General features: G+C 42.5%; 1 protein-coding gene across 1 annotated transcript in view; it reads right to left on the bottom strand.

Moving 5' to 3' along the window:
* Positions 1-1,832: 1,832 nt before the first annotated feature.
* The window catches only part of LOC101558667 (organic anion transporter 7), a 29,636-nt gene continuing 7,372 nt past the window's right edge, over positions 1,833-24,096 (bottom strand). The window contains exons 3-11 of the mRNA XM_055142772.1: positions 17,592-17,746; positions 17,324-17,492; positions 16,317-16,440; positions 7,279-7,394; positions 5,559-5,773; positions 4,642-4,750; positions 3,548-3,751; positions 2,172-2,277; positions 1,833-1,925 (exon numbers count right to left, since the gene is read on the bottom strand). Coding sequence (XP_054998747.1) covers positions 2,211-2,277; positions 3,548-3,751; positions 4,642-4,750; positions 5,559-5,773; positions 7,279-7,394; positions 16,317-16,440; positions 17,324-17,492; positions 17,592-17,746 — 1,159 coding nt within the window. The 3' untranslated portion in view covers positions 1,833-1,925; positions 2,172-2,210. The remainder of the gene's footprint in view (positions 1,926-2,171; positions 2,278-3,547; positions 3,752-4,641; positions 4,751-5,558; positions 5,774-7,278; positions 7,395-16,316; positions 16,441-17,323; positions 17,493-17,591; positions 17,747-24,096) is intronic.

Genomic DNA, 24,096 nt, shown 5'->3' with positions numbered 1-24,096 from the left:
AGAAATCCAAAACCGTGTGGCTGCTAGTGCGGCCTCCGGACCTCATATCTCTTCATTCTCAGCAATGGAAAACAAATTATCAAATGCTTTCTTTTCAGCAAGTCGACTTTAGGGGGGAGAAACTCCAAATCAATAATAGTGAATTTTTTGTTGAAATATTGAATGCAATCAAAGTAAAGTGAAAGTAAAGTGAAATTTACCAGTTACACATGCGGGGTGGGGGGCTGGGGAGGTGGGGGGGAGAGGGGGAGGTATACCGTGATTCTTGGTGGTGGAATATGTGCACTGGTGAAGGGATGGGTGTTTGAGCATTGTATAACTGAGACTTATACCTGAAAGCTTTGTAACTTTCCACATGGTGATTCAATAAAAGAATAAAATTGAAAAATTGAAAAAATGTACTCTCTCTCTCTCTCTCTCTCTCTCTGGTTTTTGGGCCACATCCAGCTGTGCTCAGGGCTTACTCTTGGGGTCTGCACTCACCAGGTGAATCCTGGTGGTACTCAGGGCACTCTTTGTAGTGCAAAGGATCAAATCGCTGTTGACTGTGTACAAGGTGACCACATTAGCTTCTCTCTACCTCTGACCACGTTCTCTCCAATGGCTGCATGGTATTACATTGTATACTTGAATTGTGATTTAGTTAATGGCAATAGTTACTTGGGGGTTTCTAGTTTTATCTTCAAATGGCTACAGTAGCCTACATGCCTATTTACATATTTAACTATCACAGAGCAAACTGAAAGTGGAAAGGTCCTAATATATGGGCTTACGCAGGCATTTGAGGATTTTTAGATGATTGTGAGTAACGTTGCTCTGGGTGTTCATGTTCAAGTGTTTGTGTGGACGTCCATTTCTAGGTGCTTTGAGTAAATACCTAGGGGTAGAATTTATGGGTCCCATGGTGACACTTTAAGGTTTTGAGCATCTGCCAGAATTTCCCAAGACTCCTCCATCCCAGGATTGCCACCAGCAGTGCCTCAGTCATTTCAATAGTGGTTACTAGATGGTGAAAATTCTTCTGCTATGAGATTGGTAAAAAGTTAAATGCCTTTTTTGGGACGGGGGTTTTTGGGTCACACTCTGCACTCAGGAATCACTAATGGCGGTGACGGTGCTCAGGGAACCATATGGGATGCTGGGGATTGATAGTAGAGTCAAGTGCCCGCTGTGCTATCCCTGCGGCCCCATTTACTACATTCTTTCACTTCTGCACACAGGGCCCTTAAATACAGTAAAGTTTTTTTTTCTTTCAGTGTCCCTTGGCATTTTTGTTGCAGCCTATTTTTGTTTGTGTTAAGGAGTGATGCCTAGTGATGCTCAGGGAACCATATGTGGTTTCACAGGATTTGAACTGGGGTCAGGTCTATGCTGCATGCAAGGCAAGTGCCCTACCTCCTATATTATCTGTATGGCCCGATTCCAACCCATTTTTTATCTCTGAGCACCTATAGATTCCAGGATATTTCCTGTATGTACGTTTAATGTAGGATGCTTATTGCCCGAACTGGAGCGATAGCACAGCGGGTCGGGCATTTGCCTTGCATGCAGCCAAGCCGGGTTCGATTCCTCTGTCCCTCTCAGAGAGCCCGGCAAGCTACCAAGAGTGTCCTGCCCACACGACAGAGCTTGGCAAGCTATCCGTGGCATATTCGATATGCCAGAAACAGTAACAACAAGTCTCACAATGGAGACGTTACTGGTGTCCGCTCAAGCAAATCAATAAACAATGGAATGACAGTGCTACAGTCATACAACTTTATTATATATTTGCTTTGAGAGTGTCATGAGTTTTGTCAAACCTCATTTTTTTATGGGGAAGAGGGGTGTTAGGAGCACACCTGTTGGCGCTCAGGGGTTACATCTGGCTCTGCACTCAGGAATCACTCTTGGAGGTCTTGGAAGACTATGAGGGATTCTGGATTCTGGGAAAAGAATCTGGATCATCCACTTACAAGGTAAGCGCCCTACCCATTGTACTATCTCTTTGGCCCCATTTCAAACTTCTTAGAATTAATCACAAGTATTAATTAATTAATTAAGAATTAATCACATACACAAAATATGTAATAATTGACTATTATAATAATTGTCAATGGTGTCCATTTTTCATTGTATATTTTTATTATTTTCCATACTTTGCCTGTACCTAATAATGACCTGAAATTTACCTTTTATCTTATTCCTTGATAAACAGCTCACAGAATTCCTTAAAATGATGTCACTTTGATGGCGGTAACAGTATCTTCCTGCTTTGCTTCTCTTGAGCCTTTACTCCTGGGACAAATATAATGAAAGTGGCCAAAAATCAACACATTAAAAAAATGCAGAAGAAGCTTTTTTTTTTTTGAGCCAGAGAGAGTTCAACAGAATGGCCTCATACTTTGCATGAAGGAGGCCCAGTTTCCAGCTCCAAAGGGTCCTTTGAGCACCACTTGGGTGTGTGCAAATATATTATCTTTAGAAAAAGCTGATAATTTACCCACCAGGCTGGTTGGAAAACCATCATAATGTTCAAAGGACTGGAGGAATTCTTAGGAATGTAAAGACCAAGTTCTTGCAGCAGCAGAGGACAAGGCAACATTAATATTTTCTGTTCACCTTGGGAAACCACAGCCTTGACTAAAAGAATCTTCCCAAGGTGGAAGTAGACACATGCTTAAAAATCATATACAACTCTATATTACCTTTCCTCCCCTTGCTTCACAGCAGTTTTATTTCCAATAAAACCAGAGGGTTTGGATCTCATGAACAGTACAACTGAACTCCTGAGCTATTTTGTCAACCGTAGGAGGAACTCTTGTCCTTTCCCCTCCTCTCCCTTAGATTGTTGAGTACCTAGGGCTGTCCTCAGTCCTCCAGAAACTAGAAGCTCCATAACTCTTCACTGCATTTCCCAGACGGAAGCTCCCAGGGACTGGGAGATGAGAATCAGGTATTTGGGCTTGTGTGTGTCTGTGAAATAACTCCCAGGGGATGTGTCTTGCCCTGGGGGATATGGTTTTCTCTACAACAACCTACTTTTCACTTGTGGTCTCTTGACCACTAAACTGATGCAGGTTGGAAAGAGCGATCTCTATGATCTAGGAAGCCTTAGGGAAGTTGGAAGTCCTGGTGGGAAGGGATGAACAATGGCGGAAGGAAGGAAGGAAGGAAGGAAGGAAGGAAGGAAGGAAGGAAGGAAGGAAGGAAGGAAGGAAGGAAGGAAGGAAGGAAGGAAGGAAGGAGGGAGGGAGGGAGGGAGGGAGGGAGGGAGGGAGGGAGGGAGGGAGAGGGAGGGAGAGAGGGAGAGAGAGAGAGAGAGAGGTGGAGAGAGAGAGAGAGAGAAAGAAAGAAAGAAAAAGAAAGAAAGAAAGGAAAGAAAGAAAGAAAGAAAGAAAGAAAGAAAGAAAGAAAGAAAGAAAGAAAGAAAGAAAGAAAGAAAGAAAGAAAGAAAGAAAGAAAGAAAGAAAGAAAGAAAGAAAGAAAGGCTCTGAAGGTTGTTTTGCCTCCTTTATCATGGACCTTTGTGTAGAGCTCCCATAAAGAATGGGCTTAGTGCACTCACTGATTTTCCACAGCCTGGATGGATTCCGGCAGAGGTTGATTCCTGGTTTCAGGAAGCAAGGAGACAACAAGTGCACTGAGGATGGGGAAGACCCCATACAGGATCCAGGGCAAGTGGTGAAAATACACCCTCAGGAACATCAAGAGAGAGGACAGGACTCCCCCAATGCTGCCAGCAATTCCCAAGATCCCTGAAGAAGTTGCCCTGGAAAGTAAACAATGCAAAACATCTGGTACATGTTTGCACACATACACGTATTATTATGATTTATTGTTTATTTGTTATTCAATGTGATCATGGGATTTCTCCAAAGCCATGTTTAAATACATTAAGACCAAAAATATTCTCTTAATTCTAAATGGGCTGGAGCGATAGCACAGCAGGTAGGGAGTTTGCCTTGCACACAGCTGACCCAGTTTCAATTCCTCTGTCCCTCTCGGAGAGCCTAGCAAGCTATCGAGAATATCTCACCCGCACGGCAGAGCCTGGCAAGCTACCCGTGGCATATTCGATATGCCAAAAATAGTAACAAGTCTCACAATGGAGACGTTATTGGTTCCCGCTCAAGCAAATCGATGAGCAACAGGATGACAGTGACAGTGACATTCTAAATACGTTTTCTCATTTATCTCAGTTTTTTCCAAATGCACAAGATATTCTCATTATTTTTTAAAAATATGCAGTTTTTGGTGGGGAGGGGCCACATCTAGCTATGCACAGGGCTCATGCCTGACTCTGTGCTCTAGGCTTACTCCTGACAGTACTTGGGAGACCATATGAGCTGCCTGGAATTGAACCAGAACTGGCTGCACACAAGACAATCACCGGAACCCCTGTGTTACCTCACCAGTCCTGAAAAGTATTCTGTAGGTTCACATAAATATGTAAGATGATACATCAGAGGACTTAACATAGTGCCTGATGAAACTTAGCTCTTCATAAACAATGGTGATAACGTTTGTTTATTATAGTAGTAGTATTAATACTACTATAATCAATGTTGTTGAAAACTATGTCTTCTTTCACCGCTAAGTGTCACCTAATGGGGAAGATAGATCCATTTGTTTAGTACAGGACTTCCGTGAGACTTTTACCTGACAACAGTTGGCACTAGTTCATTTCCATGGGCAAGAACACACATGATACCCGCACAAACCAATCCTGTTCCCAGAGTCAGGAAAGTCTGACGTAGGATATGCATTTCTAGAGAGAGGAGGTCAAGAGAGAATCAGAAATTCTGAGGTGCAGCAATCACCCCCGAAATTACAAATGAATAAGACACTGTTGGAGATTTTGGCACATATTACAGATGTTGTAGAGTAAGTGCCCAGCGTCAGTGAGTGTTCTGTGTCAGGAGGCTGAGCTGTGTGACTTATCTCTGTATTAAATGCTAACAAGGGGGAAAGGACCTGTTATTATACCACCCATACCCGCATTTCAGAGGTTTGCTGAAGATAGAGGACAACTGTGACTCTAGCAAGATTTTTTTCTTTAATATTCTTTTCTGTTTGAAAAAGATGGATTTTTTTAATGCCTAAGTCAAGAAGACTTCCCTAATTAGGACTGCAAATATAGTGGCTTGATTTCAGATAGAGGATTAGATATATAGAATGAAAATCTACTGCAGCCAGTAGATTTTCAAAGAAGTGATAGTAAAAATAATCCCTGGGTGAAGAATGGACAGTATTGTGCTCTCACATAAGACATAATTACATATGACATATAAAATACTTTCCTTTACAATTAGAAATGTGATTGGAAGGCCAGGAGTAATTGGCACTAATTACCAGATGCTTCTCGGCTAAGATGAAGGCAACCATATGTCAGAACCGACTTTTATTGACTTGTGTCTGTTCTCTAGTAATTTAACAGTAGAATTCATCCCAGACCCTCACATTGAGTTTGGGGAATCTTTAGAAACCAAATTCTCCCTTTCTTTCTGCCCTCATAGAGTTGTGCAGTCCCAGAGGAATAGCGAAAAGACATTTCTTTATCTTGGGGCTTCTCTCACCTTCAGGCAGGAATGTGGTGGTTATAATGAAGATTCCAACAAAGGACAACAAAAGTATCTGGCTTAATCGACGGCCCATATGATTCAGTACAAACAGTCCAACCAAATTTCCTAGCAAGGTGATTCCACCAAAAAGAATCTGGGACAGGAAAATATTGTTCCCCATGTACTGGATGTGCAGGGCCAGGCCATAAAAGGGAATTAAGACTGCCAATCTGTGGTAAACAAAGGAATACACTTGTTATCATAAAGTTTACAGCCTATATTCTACAAACAATGTTAAAAAAAAAGAATAGTGGTCCAGACAGTCCGCAGCTGGTATTACAGCATAAACTCATGTTCTGCTTTGTAGAATATTTTTTGCATGGTAATTATGCTAGTACTTTCATAAAACATTGTGAATGGGATACTAAGCAGCTGTAAGAAAAGATAAAATAACCCATCAACTTGGATGATGGAACTGGAGAGTATCATGTATAAGCAAAATAAGTCAGAGGGAGAAGGACAAAAAAAAAAAATCCCAGGTAGGGGACGGAGTGATAGTACAGCGGGTAGGGCATTTGCCTTGCACGTGGCCGACCCGGGTTCGATCCCCGGCATCCCATATGGTCCCCCAGCACCACCAGGAGTAATTCCGAGCCAGAAATAACCCCTGAACATTACTGGGTGTGAATGTTGAAGCAAAATGAAAAGCAAGCAAACAAACAAACAACAACAACAACAACAACAAAAAACAGGTAATCTCACTTATCTGTGATAGAGAAGCCAAACAAGAGATCAACAAACTGTTGACCTTAGATTACAAAATTCAAATTTATCAAACAGAAGTGGGTGGAGGACTGCAGAAGCAGACCAAAAGTTACCTCAGGCCATGTGAGTTTTTACACATCATGCTGATGGTGAAAATTTTTATATCAATATCAGAAATAATAACAATATCGCAATTACCTTACTAAAAAGAATAATACAAAATCAAGATATTTGCTTCCACTGAGTATAAATAGCAAGATTCCCATTATGAGTCAGTGGCGGCCTAATAAAATATTTTTTAATAAATAAAATAAGAGATTTTAATAGAAATTTTTTAATCCTAAAAAAAATTGTGTGATGATAGAGGTCATAGTTGTTGGGTTATTATTGCAGGCAGAAAGAGTTGCTCTTGTGAATAGCTAGTGAGGGATCTGAAGGTATTTGGCTTTTTCTGTATCTTTACCTTCATGATATCTGCCTACTTATATATGGAAACGTTCATCCAGTTTTATGTATTTGCGTACATTGATGTCTGTAGTTTTACTTCAACCGAAGTGAAATAGAACAAAGGAATAAATAGGAAAGAAGCTTAAAGAAGTCCTGGACCATGACTGACATTCTCTGCTCAAACATCCGGGAAAGGGTCTGGGAGAGTGATGTGATTAATACAACTCCTCATCAAATCATTGTTATTCTTTGCCTTGCCCTTTTGACAACCTCCAGATACAGCAATGATCTCTGTGTTTTCCTCCTGTTTCATGTCAAATATGCCCCTCCAGAGTGTTCAATAAAACACATATAGTACAACAGGTGACCAATGGAAGTTTAATCCCGATCACTTCATATGGTTCCCCCGAGCACCACCGGGAGTGATTTCTGAATTATGAGCCAGGAGCAAACCCTGAGCATCATTGAGTGTGGCCAAAAAAAAAAAAGAGAGAGAGAGAGAGAGAAAGATATAGAAACCAACCTTATAAAGCACAGGAAACAGATCCTCTTACACATGTTGGGCGTGCGGAAGAGTTGGGACACCGAGGCCTTCATCTTCACTGCCTCTATATCCTCCTGCATGCTGGTCCTCACAACCTTCAACCACAACAGCAAACAAAGTCTTGATAGAACCTAGTGGTGGGCACTGTGAGGCCCCCAACAGAGGACAAGTTGGATGCCTGGGTGTCATATTGTTAATGTTGCTCGAGGAGCACGTAAATGATATGGAAAATGAGTGGAGAAGTTAAAGGAACCCTCACACTTCAATAGAATATTTTGGGGTTTTATTGTTGCTGTGGAGAATAAAGCCAGGACCTCATATATGCAAGTCATTTGCTTTCCCACTGAGTGATAGTCCCCTTGGAATGCTTTTGCTTATAGTTTGGGGAATGTAGCTTGGGATTTAAGGCACTTGAGAAAGTTTGTGGCACATGAAATTCATGTTGGGCCACTGTAAAGCATTATTTCCTGATCGGACGCACAATGAAACAATAGAAATAAATATTCAAGGGAGACCAGACAGAGTCACACTGTAAGAAAAAAGAAAATAGAACAGGTCTAAAGTGAGAGGATAACATCAGAAAATTTGGAATGTGTAGACTTTCCTATAGAGGGGAAGGTAGATAAAACCATCATCTCACCAAACATCTAGACCCAGTAGAATGGATTGCAGAGGGAAGGAATTGTACTAAAAGATAAAGGCGCCAAATGCTATCAGGATGATGAAAACATCCTCTAGGAACTGCCTGTAACCAAATTCGATCTTGAAAGTACATCAAAAGGAAGTTGCCTGAGACCAACTAATGGTTTGGGGTGGCGACATTTTCTTCATAAAAAAGTGCTATGAGGGGTTGGAGCAATAGTACAGTGGGTAGGGCATTTGCCTTGCATGCGGCCAACTCAGGTTCGATTCCCAGCATCCCGCATGGTCCCCTGAGCACTGCCAGGAGTAATTTCTGAGTACAAAGCCAGGAGTAACCCATGTATCACTGGCTGTGACCCACAAAGCAAAAAAAAAAAAAAAACCGCTGTGAAAGAGTAACACAGTGCCCCTTCCTACCCTCTGCTGCCAATGGAGAAATGAGGAATTTGATTGATAAGTGAGGGAGAATGTAATGGACATGCAGCAGAGACTCTGGATGTCTCTGGAAAAAGATTTTATTCAGATCTTCTGCCTAGGCAATACCTCATGGAATGTAAGGCAGGCTCTGTGCCTGTTACAAAATCTCAGTTGTGGACGTAGATGGTGAGCAAATTCATTGTTGGTAGAGGTAATACTAACACTATGTTGGTTTTTTTTTTTTTCGGGGGGGGTAGGGTGACTGCAAATGGTGCTCAGCTAAATGAGAGAAACTTCAAGCAAGTACTTTATATGAAGTGTGCAGTACCTGGCAAGAATCATGAGCAGGTGCATGAGCGCGGCAACCAGATGTGTAACCCCTGGTGAACACCCTAACCAAGAGTGCAGTCACACAACAAAGAACATTGTGGTACATGTGAGAATTCCTTGCCTCTACCCACCTTCAACATCACAACAGAACAGTAGTAAAAGAAATCCAAAAATAATTTGTTTTGGTACTAAAAAAATTAAGGAGAGATAAAGACTTTTCCAGAGGAAAAAAAATGATGAAATCTGTCACCAAAAATCTGTTGTATAGACACTGCAAAAGGGAGTTCTTCATAAGTTGAAAGGATGATAATCAGGAATATGAAAGTATCTTTATAGGCGAAGAAGATATATGGACAAGCCTAAAATAATCTAATATGATAGTGAGCACTGTATTACCACTGTATTAATGGTGTGTGAATTCTGAATATTCATAGGAAAAAGAATCAACCAGAAATTTATATCATACCCACTTGGAAAACTCAAAATACATTATGGACTAAGCATGACACTCAAAACGGAAACTCAAGAAAACAGGATAAAAAACGCAGACTCAGTTGCAGTTATCTATAAAGCCAAAAGCATTGGTGGGGTAACAGCAAAGCCAAAAGCTCCTAGATAGATAAGAAATAATAATAAAGTGAAAAAACATCTACACAGCAGGACTAAACATTCACAACCCCTACGTCAAACACAGGGCAAATATCCAAAATAAATAGAGGGAAGTAACTCAAAAGCAAAAAAAGCCAAAATAAGGGTATGGACCCTGGAATTGACATTTCATCAGAGACAACATACAGATGGTTATCTGTAGGATAACATTGACTTGTCCTTTCAGCCTTGACAAAGGGATCTTAGGTTTATTGGGTTACTTCCATCACAGTGCTCCCATTCTTCTGAGTTTATTTGTAACCTCTTTATTTGTGCTCTGTTAACTTATAAATATTGTTTTTCTCTTTTCCTTAAGTCCTTCGCATAGTTAATTCAGAGCAATGTCCTTTTTGTCTGGACACAGGAAGACAGTTAATGCTATGCTTTTGTAAGTTGGGAGTTAATTGATTCTGAATGATATTCACCTTCTGGACATCTGTTCTCTCAACCTAAGCCTCAGTTGCCCTTACTTCCTAGCACCCCAAAATCAGGGTCCCCATGAGGGACTGGATGGACTCAGAGAAAGCTGTGAGCTACCCTGGCATCAAAATGGGCCAGGCCAAAGTGCCATAATACTTAACTATAAGTTAAGAGCATGGTCATGGACAAATTCTGTCTTGATCCAAAAGGCAACAACTGGAATAGGGCCCTGCTAGGGTTAGGAATGATTAATCCAGCCTGAGCACTGTAGTCTGAGATCTATAGCGAGGTGTCCCCAGGAGAGTCACCCTACAAACTCAATGTATCTCTTACTGTGCCCATACAAAATAACTAATATTAAGTAGAATTAAGATGTTAATTAAGTTATTGGACTAAGGACAGGAGAAACACCCCTAGGTGATGTTTCCACCCTTGAGCCTGATGGGGATCAAGAAGGGCTTTGATATGTTGATTCTACTACCCAGAGAGGAGAGAGAGAGACTGGAGAGAGAGAGAGACTAGAGAGAGACCAAGTCAGCAAGATGAAGTGTGGAGAGACTAGCAAAGGGGACAGAGGGAGAAGAATGCAGGAGCAGGTGCGTGGAGAGATGAGAGATGTGGCTGTGAGAGGAAGAGTGGACAGATGAGTGGGGAGACAGGAGGAGACGGGAATGAGGGGCAGTGTGAGACTAGAATGGGGAGCTTAGTGAGATTGAAACAGGTGCTTGGGGAGAATGGAATAAATGGCAACTGATCTTTAACCAGCTTGGCAGCCTCTTTTCTTCCTTTGTCTGCCCTTGACTGTCCCGGGTGGGGGAGTGGGCCTGAGTCCACCAAACGCTGGTGGTCAGAGAGAGAGAGAGAGAGAGAGAGAGAGAGAGAGAGAGAGAGAGAGAGCCGCAGGGCTCCCTAGCCACCTGGAGATTACACAATTATCCAGTACATAACTGTGTTCAACCTCACTACTGGGGGAGAGGGGGAATCAAAGCCAAAATGAGTTATAACTCCATCCCAATTAGAATGATTGTTATTTAAAATATATATGTTATATATATATATATTATATGCATTAGTGAGGTTGTGGAGATAAAGGTACTTTCGCACACTGTTGATGTTAATGTGAAATCGTACTATCGTTGTGGAGACAATATTGTAGTTATGTTTCCTCAAAAAATAAGATTAGTACTTCCATATGCCCTCTCTTCTGGGTATATATTCATAGCATCTGAAATCCGGATCATGAAAAGATGTCTGCACTTCCGAGATCAGTGCAACATTTTCCCAATAGCCAAGACAGGGCAGCATCTAATGTCTGTCTATGAAGGAAAGGATGAAAATATGCAGTCTAACCTGGGTTCCATCCCCAGCACTGCATTGGTCCCCAAGGCCCACCAGGAGTGGTCCTTGAGCATGAGCCAGGAATAAGCCCCGACATCAGTTGGGTGTGGGTCAACTGTGCCCCCACTAACAAAAAGAAAGGAAGGAAGAGAGAGAGGGAGAGAGAAAGGGAGGGAAGGAGGGAGGGAGGAAAGAATGAAGGAAGGAAGGAAGGAAGGAAGGAAGGAAGGAAGGAAGGAAAGTAGAGGAAGAAGAGTAAAGGAAGGAAAGAGGGGAAGGAAAGAAGGAAGAAGGAAACAGAAAACAAAGCAAAGAAATGTCATGTTTCTTCATTTCATTATATGCCTAGAAGTCCACTGTAAACAACTATGTAAATCATTGTGTCCAAATAAAATTTTAAAAAAAAAAACCTTCCTGAATTAGGAAGTAACAGCAGTTGAATTTCCATCATCAGTTGACAGGATAGCCACAAACAAAATCTAGAGAAGCTCTGGCTTCTCTAAACATTTTGTAACCCATACATTGAGAATAATAACTGCCAATTTGCCCTCCAGAGAGTCTGTGCAAATATTAATAAATTTCTTAAAAGTAAAAGTGGTCTAGGGAGAATGCTCCGGACCCCAGACTGGGGCGCCCCAGATGGAGAAGATGCAGTCTCCCCACCTTCTCCAGATGGAGTCCCAGCGACACTGAGCTTCTACTAACATAGCTCCAGTATGTTGGGACTGGGACTTTTTCTCCAAACCTTTCCTGTTACACAAAAAAATGCTCAGGAACGACTCTCCCGTCCCCGAGCGGCCATGATCCCAGAGGCACAGAAACCAGTCTCAGAATGAAGCGGCTGCTGGCACATATACTCCTGGACTGTGAACTAAGCTACAGCCCCGTGCAGCCCTGGGAGGGGAAGGGTTTTGTCCCTCGGCCTTTTCCCCTTTGCAGCAGCATGGCGACTGCCAATTGGACAGAGAGGTAGGAGCTTGCAATTTGGGACACATGGGGGAATCTCTCAATGGAGGAGCAGAATCGGCCCTGCTCCCCGCCCAAATGAGACCCCGAGCAGCCGCCCATGAACAGCGCCTTTGCTCCTGAACAGCCATGATCCCAGAGGCACACAAACCAATCTCAGAACGCAGCAGCTGCTGGCAGAAATACCTCCGGACTTAATTACTAAAATACCAGAATCCCAAAACTGGGCGGCCACTTTCTCAACAGTGCAACATTATATATGCTCTTTGTTATTAGCAATAGAAAACATATGATCTGGGGCTGGAGTGATAGCACAGTGGGTAGGGCATTTGCCTTGCATGCGGCCGACCCGGGTTTGATTCCCAGCATCCCATATGGTCCCCCGAGCACCGCCAGGAGTAATCCCTGAGTGAAGAGCCAGGAGTAACCCCTGTGCAATGCCGGGTCTGACCCAAAAAGCAAAAAAAAAAAAAAAAAAAGAAAGAAAAAGAAAAGAAAACATATAATCTAATGATGCCATTTCGACAGGTCTGATTGTTGGGCCGGAAATTCCAAATAATACCAGGTTTTCTATTGAAAATTGAGTGTAACCAAAGTAAAGAGAGAGTAAACTGAAAATCATCTGCCACATAGGCAGGGGGTGAGTGGGAGTAGGGGTATACTGGGGCTCTTGGTTGTGGAACATGTGCACTGGTGAAGGCAGGGTGTTTGATCATTGTATGACTGAGACTTGATCCTGAAAGCTTTGTAACTGTTCTCATGGTGATTCAATACATAAATTTAAAAAAAAAAGTAAAAGTGGTCTATAATTGTAACATGCACTTAACCTCAAAAAGAAAAAATATGACCTGTAACTAAAACAAAAGACATCTTTAAAGATAAAATGCTACTGATCAAGCTAAATAAAGCAAGGGTAAACAAATGGGACTACATTAAATTTAGTTTGTGCACCTCAAAGGAAATGATGACTGGAATACAAAAACAACACACAGACTCACAGAAATTACAAATAATTACTACTAATAGCCCACTTACATCTGATAATGGATTAATATCCAAGATACATAAAGCACTTGTAGAACTTCACAAGAAAAATAAAACTGACCTCATGAAAAATGGAGATAAGACTGATCAGAGAGGCTGGAGTGATAGCACAGTGGGTAGGGCATTTGCCTTGCACGTGGCCGACCAGGGTTAGATTCCCAGCATCCCATATGGTCCCCTGAGCACCGCCAGGAGTAATTCCTGAGTGCAGAGTCAGGAATAACCCCTGTGCATCGCCAGGTGTGACCCAAAAAGTTAAAAAAAAAAAAAAGACTGATCAGAAACTTCTTCAAAGAAAAAATACAAATGGCCAAAAGGCATATGAAAAAATTCCCTAAATCACTAACCATCAGGAAGTGCAAATCAAAACAACTATGAGATATCACCTCATACTGAACTGACTCATTAAAAAACAACAACCAGTGTTTCCATGGATATGGTGGGATGGGGGAAGGGGTACGGACCCTCATTCATTGATGGTGGGAATGTCAACTGGTTCAGGCTATTTCAGAAGAGAATATAGTTATTCCTAAAAAAAAAAAAAATCTAGAAATTGAACTTCCATATGACCCAGAAATTCCACTCCTGGAAATATACTCCAAGGACCCATAAACACAATACAGAAGAGACATCTGCATTTTCATATTTGTTGTAGCACTATACAATATAACTAAAATGTGGAAACAACTCAAGTTTCCAAAAGCAGGTGACTGAATAAAAAAAAAAGGTACATGTACACAATGGAATACACTAGGTCATAAGAAAAGAAGTCATGCAATTTGCTGACACATGGATGAAATTGGATAGTATCACGTTGAGTGAAATGAGTCAGAGGGAGAAGGTCATACACAGAATGACCTCATTTATGCACAGGATATAAAGAAATAGAGTAGGGAAATAACTAATAGTTGAGGGCAATAGAAGTGAAGAACTCCTGCTAATCCTTACTGGGAAGCTTGCCACTGGAGGGGCCAAGTTGACAATTCCTTGGGCATGCTCAAATAACAGTGCCTGGTAAGGAAAATAATCTGAACAGCAGATATATTCTTAGTAGCCATCTAGTATAAGCAATGCAATAGTTCAGTTCTCAAGTAATATGGTCTCCAGCTACAGTGGTAGATTAGTCGGTATTAAAAACCTTGCCAATGGGGCTGGAGTGATAGCACAGTGGGTAGGACATTTGATTCGAACCCAGGTTCGATTCCCAGCATCCCATATTGTAAAAAACTAAAGCTCTCCGAGGGGCGAGTGCACTCGTGGGCTCTCCGGGCGGCTCTGTCTCACCGCCCGCGTTCGGTGCCCTGGAACCGCAGTGTGTGGACTGGATCGGGACGGCCAGTGGTCAAGGACAGGCGAAGGAAGAAGGAGGACCAAGCTGGTTGCTGATTAGTTACCGTTTATTCAATATCCATCTTTCTCATCTCCCGCACTCCCAGCTCCCACTTCTCCAGCCTTTCCATCTCTCTCCTCCCTTTTTCCTCTCTCGCCCTTGCCCCTAGGTTACACCCAGCCAGGTAGCAAAATCAACATAATAAAGCCCTTCCTGAGAGCTGTCAGGTTTAAAGGGAACATAACCTAGGGGCGTTTTAAAGCCCTTCCAGACTGCCAGTAGGCAAAATACCTCTTAAGGGTTTTTTCTCCTCTCCCCATTCCAAACACTCATTAACATCTTAATACTAGTTATTTTTGCATGGACATAGCAAGAGATACATTTAGGTTTGCAAGGCAGCTCTCCTGGCAACATCTTGCCACAGGCTCAGACCACAGCACTCAGGCCAGATTAATCATTCCTCACCCTAGCAGGGTCCAAATCTAGTATCACTGTTTGGATCATGACAGCATTTGTCCATGATCAAGCTCTTAACTTATAGTTAAGCAATAGGCACTTTGGCCAGGCCCATCTCGATGCCAGGGTAGCACACAACTCACCGCTTGCCCTGGGTCCTTCTCATCCCCCGTAGGGACCCTGCTTTGGGGGTGCTAGGAAGTAAGGGCAGCTGAGGCTTAGGTCAAGAGAACAGATTCCCTGGAGGAAAATATCATGTAGAGTCAAATGACTCCCAGGTTACAAAAGCATAACATTTGTTAAGTCTTCCTGTGTCCATACAAAAAGGACTTGCTCTGAATAAACTATGCAAAGAACTCAAGGAGAAGAGAAAAACATTATTTACAAGTCAACAGAACACTAAGAAAGAAGCTACAAATAAACAAAGAGGAATAGGAGCACTGTAACGGGAGTAACCCAATAAACCTAAACTACCTAAAGCTATGTTATCCTACACCATATGGTCCCCTGAGCACCGCCAGGAGTAATTCCTGAGTGCAGAGCCAGGAGTAACCCCTGAGCATCGCCGGGTGTGACCCAAAAATTTTTTTTAAATATAAAAAAAATTTAAAACTTGCTAATGGCCACAGCATGAATCTACCTGTAGGACAGGGAGTGAATAAAATAAACCAGACCCTGAAGAACAAATACTATAGTATGCTATGTAGAGAAGAAATAGGAAAAAGATTTACAGAAGCAGAGAATAGAATGGCATTTTTTAGGTGCTTGCTAGTTGAAGTGGAAAAAGAGGACAAATTTCAGTTACAAAAAAAAAAAAATCTGTCCTACTGTACAACATTATTATACTATATGATATGCTTTAACTTGTTATGAATACAAATCATATGTTGTGTTCTCTCCATAGGTCATGAATAAAACGGGAAGTAAAACACTTTAGAAAATAATGGAGGGGGCCGGATCGATAGCACAGCGGGTAGGGCGTTTGCCTTGCACGCGGCCAACCCGGGTTCGATCCCCGGCATCCCATATGGTCCCCCAAGCACTGCCAGGAATAATTCCTGAGTGCAAAGCCAGGAGTAACCACTGAGCATTGCTGGGTGTGACCCAAAAAGCAAAAAAAAAAAAAAAAAAAAAAGAAAATAATGGAATTTTTACATAGACTGTGCAATGATGTTCAGACATAATCTTGTTTCCAAGTTCTAGCCATTAAGTATTTGCAATCCTCTGTGTCTAATTCTTTCCCAAATGGCATATTTTCTGTTGGTATTAATCCAAACAATGCTAATGGAGAACCAGGACAACGAATTCAAAACACCCTAACCAGATGTGTCCGCTCACCCTTTCTTTTACCGTATGGATACCAACTGGTGTGTACATTAGCTCACATCTGCCCTGTGTCCTGCAGCCAAATTCCTTTTATGTTCACCTCCATGGTTAGGATGTCTCCGGCATTCTTTATTCCATTTGTGTGTGCGACTCTTCTAAGTTCCTTGAGGCCTTCCTTCAGTTTGTTGTTGATAATCAGCCACCGAGCTGATTCTGCCAGCCATCTGATCAAAGACAGGGAGCAAAGGATATGGCTCAGCCATGGAACATATGTGAACGTTGCATGTGTAAGCCCTGATTGATTTCTGGAACAGTATAAGAAGGCAGAAGAGGAGGAGGAAGAAGAGGAGGAGGAGGAGAAGAAGGCGGAGGCGGAGGAGGAGGAGGGGGGGAACAGGTAAAGTCAAATATCCCTTGCTTATTTTTCACAGAACCTTTGTTCTGAAATGCCTCTCTCCCTATCTAACACCTACTACTTCTCAGAGTTAAAAAGTAGTATACTGGGAAGTTTCGCTCTCCTGGACCCTAACTTTGAAATTGTGAATGACCTCTCCATGTAAATGACCTTTTCTGCTTGGAATACAGAGAAGAAGTCTTTCAGGTTCCCCTTTTTATTCAGAGGACATGACCAGTTTAAACAAATAAAAATGGTGTGCCCAGTTAAGCTTGTATTTGGATTGAGTGACTATGAGTAATTCTTGAGCAATAACTACAACCCACGCAATGCTTTGGAAATACTTGCACTAAAAATTATTCACTGTTTATATAAAACTTTTATGTCTTTGCAAGCCACGTATCTTTATTTTCCAACTTCCCAGTAAAGCAAAATTTCAATTAAACAACCTTTTTTTTAAACTATAACTATGCTCCACGCAATATTTGAAACATGGTACAAACTACGTGTTGTTTATTTGAAATTCCAATCAAGCTGAATATGCCTGAAATTATCTGGCAAGCTTACCTGTTCTGCTTCTTGAATTAAACAGAGGACACAAATTAGTAGAGCATGTGCCCAAGTGCTGGCTAAGGACCAAATGATTCTTATGTCCCAATTCCGTGTAACTGGCAACCTGGAATCTTAGACAAAGGAAGAAAGGAAGTTTATACCTCGAGGAAAGAAAGATGACAAATAACGGTACTGAAAACACCAGCTGAAGGATGAACCAGTCTCGAATGGCAAAAGCCATTCCTCCCAGAATCATGCAGCCGAGGCAACAGGCACAGGTTAACATTGCTAGTCCCAAGGCTTGGAATCGGGGTACCATCCATTCTAAAACTGAAAGAAATCATTAGCAAAATGTTCACTTCAAACAAAGTTGGAACGTTCGAGTCAGAGCTGTGAAAACGTCAAAGATCCAAAAGTGCTTCAACTTACTAAGCATAGTAGAATTTGTCAGTATGTTGGAAGTGAAAACCCCAGCCAAGAAGCGTAGAGTGCAGTAAAGGAGAAAGGTGGGGACAAAGGCCGCACTGGTTTCAACAATGGCCAGCAGGAGCACACAGAATCTATACACCAACCTCCGCCCGAACCTGAGAAACAGCAATAGGTCAGGGCATGGGGATAATAACAGCCCATTATTAAAAAAAAAAAAATCAGCAAAAAAATAGACACAAAATATAAGATTTTTCATCTTGATTGAGAAGCAGTGGTTGATAATACTCTTACTGATGGCTGCATCTTTCTGACACCACCAGAGTGCCCACTTTTCTCCATGAAGGTCCCCAAAGTTCTCTCCATTTGTTTAACTCTCATCTCCAAAGCACTGTTCTGTGGACTGGCTCGCCAGTGGCCAGTTTCTTTACTGTGTTATCTTCAAATTCCACAGATGAGACATATCCTTTTGCACGAGTGTTTTCAGTCAGGGCCTTTTTGCACTTAAATTCTTTAAGACTTAGAGATAAGCAACAATAGATCTTTCTCAGAAACGCCCCTCCTGCTTCTCTCCCCAGGAACCAAAGCGCACACACAATCCTTGTCTTGCTTGCCCCATCTGCGGAATTTGAACAAACTGGGTGTTTTGTTACAAGAGGCGGTGGCGTTTTGTTTAGAGTAGCCTGAGCTAACAAGTTGTAGGAACTATCTGGCCGTGGGGATCTCAGAGCAGGCCAGCCCTGGATAAATGCCAGGCAATGGAAGCCATGGACAGCCCTGCAATGGTGCTGATAGGATATAGAGAAGAAGCCCTTCATGGGGCTGGAGAAATAATAGCACAGCGGGGAGGGCGTTTGCCTTGCACGCGGCCGACCCAGGTTCGATTCCCAGCATCCCATATGGTCCCCTGAGCACCGCCAGGGGTGATTCCTGAGTGCAGAGCCAGGAGTAACCCCTGTGCATTGCCAGGTGTGACCCAAGAAGCAAAAAAAAAAAGAAGAAGCCCTTCCTAATGAGTTTGCATTATAACCTTAAATAATAATACTTCCTTGAAGCAGTCTTAGGAAGTTCTCAGTGGACATAAAATGAACATAAAAAAATGGAGTAGGTGATGGGGGTTGGGGGAAGGGAAAGTATAAAGAATTCTGTAGGTAATCTCTCATATATGCAAACGAACAAACTGGGATTGGGTAACCTCTATGTGATCCCAGTACCCCTTGAAGAATATCTACTTTCCAGTTTCTCTGAGTCTTCTATTATTCTGAGTATTTATATTACAGGTGACTTATTTCCAAATGTGTGTTTCCATTCAAATTGGGAGTGAGTTTCTGCAGAAATAGTATTATAGGAGAAAATATTATATGACAAGTTATAAGTAATAAGTGTTGCATACTGATCATTTTTTTTTAAAAAGGAGCCTTGGATTAGAGAAATAGTAGAGTGGGCAGGGCACTCACCTTGCATGTGTCCACCTTGACCTTTGGTCCCCAGCACCTGATTATGGTTACCCAAGCATGACCAAGAGTGGTTCCGGAGTGCAGAGCCAGGAGTATAGCCTGAGCATCACAGGGTATGGCCCCCCAAAAAAACAAACAAACAAAACCAAGGAATTTGATCCTACTATGCAGGGGGGACTGTCAGGACCACTCCTGAGGGTACTCGGAGGTCACCAGTGGTGTTGAGTTGGTTGTGCAGTGCTGAGGGTCAAACTCACCCTCTCACATAGGCCTGGCATGTGTTCTGCTACTTGAGCAACAAGTATAGTTCTGCTAGCCTGCCCGACACCTTCATTTCACAGTCAAGTACAAGCGTCACTTAAGGGACATGAAAAGTAAAAATTTTGTATGTGAGAAAAATTAAAGAATTCCTGCATGCAATGGCACGAGGCAGCAATAGTTATTGAAAAGTTTAGGCAGGGCAAACAAAGCAGCCAGGTGTATAAAGATATATTCCGCATAATCTCCCAGGAAAAGTCCACCAATATTGTTCGTCACTGCAGTTTTAGAGCAGCAGTTTGGTTGTATATCACCAAAACCTGGAATTGGAGTATTGTAATAAATTACTACTGTGGAAAGATGCAAGAGAAAAAAGAAAAAGAATGAGACATGCTCAGAGGAAGATGCATGGACCTCAAAACTAGGAGAGGAAGGGGCCGGAGTGACAGTACAGAGGAGAAGGTGTTTGCCTTGCGCACGGCCAACCTGGGTTTAATTCCTGGCATCCCATAAGGTCCCCTGAGCACAGACAGAAGTAATTCCTGAATGCAGAACCAGGAAGAGGAACCCCTAAGCACTGCCAGGTGTGGTCCCAAAATTTTTTAAAAAAAGAAAAACCAGAAGAGGGAAACATAAATTTTATATGTACATACATATATGCATATATACATATATACGGGCTTATATATGCACGGTATATATATATATACACACATATATACATATATATACACAGTAACAGATAAATACATATCTCCTGGAGAGCCTGGCAAGCTACCCATGGCATATTTGACATGCCAAAAACAGTAACGATAGGTCTCATTGTCCTGACCCTGAAAGAGCCTCCAATCATTGGGAAAGACGAGTAAGGAGAGGCTGCTAAAATCTCAGGACTGAGTGTAATAGAAATGTTACTGGTGCCCACTCCAGTAAATCGACAAACAATGGGATGACAGTGACAGTGACAGTGAAAGAAGTGGGAAAATGAGCTAAAACATTTACCTAATAACAAAATAAAAGTGTCCGTGAACCAAACAATGCTGCCAAGCAAGCCCCCTGATGACTGCCCGTTATTCCGGGTGGCTTAGGAGGTGGAAGCACTTTTTTCTCAAAACTGCTTTCCTCATCCCTCGCTTTCCCTAGCCACCTGCAACGATACTGAAAAAGAATAGGCAGAAAATCACTTTATCACTGTATCACTGTCATCCCGTTGCTCATCGATTTGCTCGAGCGGGCTCCAGTAACGTCTCTATTGTGAGACTTGCTTTTACTGTTTTTGGCATATTGAATATGCCACGGGTAGCTCTCCTTGCGGACAGGATACTCTCGGTAGCTTGCTGGGCTCTCCAAGAGGGACAGAGGAATTGAACCCGGGTCGGCCGCGTGCAAGGCAAATGCCCTATCTGCTGTGCTATAGCTCCAGCCCAGGCAGAAAATAACCTCATGTATTTTTTTATGTTCTCAAAGTCTGCACTACATCCAACTTTTATAATAAATCCTTTGGACCTGTTGGGTTGTGGTGAAGTGAACCTTCTAGAAGAATCCAGACAAAACTGGGAGGGGATGAAGAGAGAATGATCATTTATTTATTTCTATTATTTGGCAAGCTCAGCTCAGTTTGCACCAAAAGGGCTGAGCTCTGCGTTAGGTCAGCCAGGCATTTTTATCCAGCTGCTATTAGGTGGAGACCATAACCATGACTGCATTATGATAACCCTGCAATCGACAGGAACCTACCATAATCCCTGGTCGCAGATCTGCAAGTTGATGGGAACCTGTTCCTTCCCTGGGCCCCCTGGCCACTAGTCGACAGCTTCTGCAGGGGAATTTTCCACTTCAAATTTTCTATTTTCTATCTCCATCACAGGTAGATAGAAGGACTTGCCCTGCAAACATGAGTCCATGAGTTTGAACCCTTGTTATTGCCCACATTTGCTTAGTGTGGGCTCTACAGCTCTCCTATTTGAATTCCCTGGCACTGGCACAGAACAGGTGAGCTTGAGTGTGTAAGAGCAGGGTCACTGAGGTGTGTGGCCCCTGATGACTACTGCAAGGCAGCCAAGAGAACATAGGGATGTGTGAGCGCCACGGTGGCCCTGGGGAGCTCAGCCACCAGAATGTGAGCAAGCTGAATGAATGAAACTAGACCGCCGAGTGGGATGGCCACCAAATGTTTGTGCAAGCACGGCCACTAAAGCGGGCCACCCTTGGTCATGGCCAAGTGTGTGAACAACACCACGGGCAACTTTGTGCAAATCCCTAGTCACTGAAATAAGAAGGGAAAGGGGGAAGGTAAGGGGATTTCGAAATAAAAGAAAATAGTTCTCGGGGCTGGAGCAATAGCACAGTGGGTAGGGCGTTTGCCTTGCACGAGACCAACTCGGGTTCGATTCCCAGCATCCCATATGGTTCCCTGAGCACCGTCAGGGGTAATTCCTGAGTGCAGAGCCAGGAGTAACCCCTGTGCATCGCCAGGTGTGACCCAAAAAGCAAAAAAAAAAAAAAAAGGAAATAGTTCTCTCGAATGAGTTTGTTCTCTGTTATCGAAGTGTTCAGGTGTGTGAGCAATTATTACTTTTCTCCAAACTCTGAGGCGTAGGAATACTGACCCTTCTTTAGATGAGGGGGTGACAACACCTGACAGTATTGGGGATTACTCACAGTGGTATTGTGGGAAATGTGATGCCAGGAATGGTCACATGCAAGGCTCGGCTCAAACCTTATCCCCTATCCTACCTCTCAGGCCCCAGTTCCTAACATCCCTTCTTTTAGACCGGAATGAATTGATTGACCATAAAAAAAATGTTCACCTTCAATGGGATAGTTTTAGGAGAAAAAAGAGAGAGCCAAGAGTATCTCAGAAAATAGGTGATGGGTCCCTAGAAAAGTAAGAGCCTTTAGCAATTGCACCCAACATGCAAAGGGAAGGAATTCCAGTGGGTTCATCTTAGCTAAGACAAGTGCCCTTAGCACAAGACTGTGATCATGTTGGTAAGAAAGGTGCTGGAATCAGTCACTTGAGCACTTATGTTCATACCCTCAGCCCCCAACCCATGATATAGTTTCTAAAAGGGGGTGATTAGCAAGCTTCTTGCCCTGGACTAAAACAAAGGAGAGGTCTGTCTGACTTTTCTGAGAAGTTTAAACTAATGAGTTTTAAATTGCTTCATTTATACCTGAATAACAACAAGTCTCACATGGAGACGTTACTGGTGCCTGCTTGAGCATATTGATGAGCAATGGGATGACAATGATATAGTGACACCTGAATATTTAGTTCTTTATTCAGTACTTAGAGGAGCTATATCTCTAGAGTAAAATGCAAGACTTTTTTTTTTTTTGGAAGCCACACCTAGTGATTGGTACGAGGGACTATTCAGGCGTTGTTCTCAGGGACTGCCTGGCTTTACTCTGAGACTGTGTAGTGCCCGATCAAATGGGACCTCATGCATACAAAGCATACACCCAGCCCTTTGGGCAATCTCTCCAACTGCAAGATAAATCCTTGTTGGAGATCTGGAGCAGCCGCACATAAAATGGCTCCTCTGCTCCTAAGACTATGATCCCGGAGGCCTACTAACCACTTTTGGCACCCAGCACCTTCTTACAGAAATGCATCTAGACTGCGAACTGAGCTACAACCCCATGCTGTCCCAGGAGGGGAAAGGTTTTTCTCTCTCGGCCTTTTCTTTTGGCGACTTCTGGCAGAAATTTCTCTGGACTTAATTACTAAAATATCAGAAATCCAAAACCGCGCAGCCACAACAGCAGCCGCGCAAGCTCATATACTCTTCATTCTCAGCAATGGAAAACAAACTATCAAATGATGCCTTTTTAGCAGGTTTGATTGTTGGGGGAAAATTCCAAATAATAACAGTGAGTTTTCTGTTGAAATATTGAATGTATTCAAAGTGTAGAGAGAAAAAAGTGAAGATTATTAGCCACATAGGTGGGGGGGTAGGTGGGAGGGGTATACTGGGGTTCTTCGTGGTAGAACATGGGCACTGGTGAAGGGATGGGGGTTTGATCATTGTATGACTGAGACTTAAACCTGAAGGCTTTGTAACTTTCTTCATGGTGATTCAATAAAAAAATAAAAATTAAAAAAATAATAAAATGAAATTACCCTCCCCCCAAAAAAAAAGATAAATCCTTGTTAATTTGGGGAGAGGGGGAGAGGTAATTCTCTGAGCAGATATTTAGAATAGCTAGCAATGGGCTGGAGTGGTAACGCACAGCAGGTAAGGCGTTTTATTCCTCCACCCCCCTCTCCTTGGAGAGTCCGGCAAGCTACCAAGAGTATCTTGCCTGCACAGAAGAGGCTGGCGAGCTACCCATGCATATTCTAATGCCAAGAACAGTAACAACAAGTCTCACAATAGAGACATTACTGGTGCCTGCTCGAGCAAATCAATGAGCAACGGGACGACAGTGATACAGTGATAGAGCAATGAGCCCAGAAGGACCACTGACCTATAATAACGAATGTGGCCCTATCACTGAAGCAACAGTCTGCCTGCTAGACCATATTCTTCTCTTGATTGGATGGAAGCTACTATTTACTACTTGTGTGTTTATTAGCTGAATGCTACTCTAGCTAAGGATTGCGTTGGGGAAAGCTTCTGTTCAATCAGGTCAATACTCTCAGCACTACTGTCTGTATTTGATATCTATGAAGCATGATTAATAGGACCTCCAATTTATTATGTCCAAATGAAGGTCTCTATTTTTTTAATGAAGAGTTTTAATGCATTTGCTTTATTATTTATTGATTTATTTATTTTGCTTTTTTG

Source organism: Sorex araneus, chromosome 6, assembly GCF_027595985.1.
Source record: "Sorex araneus isolate mSorAra2 chromosome 6, mSorAra2.pri, whole genome shotgun sequence".
NCBI lineage: Eukaryota > Metazoa > Chordata > Mammalia > Eulipotyphla > Soricidae > Sorex > Sorex araneus.
The sequence above is the reverse complement of the archived record's forward strand: the minus strand, read 5'-3'. Positions and strand labels throughout refer to the sequence as shown.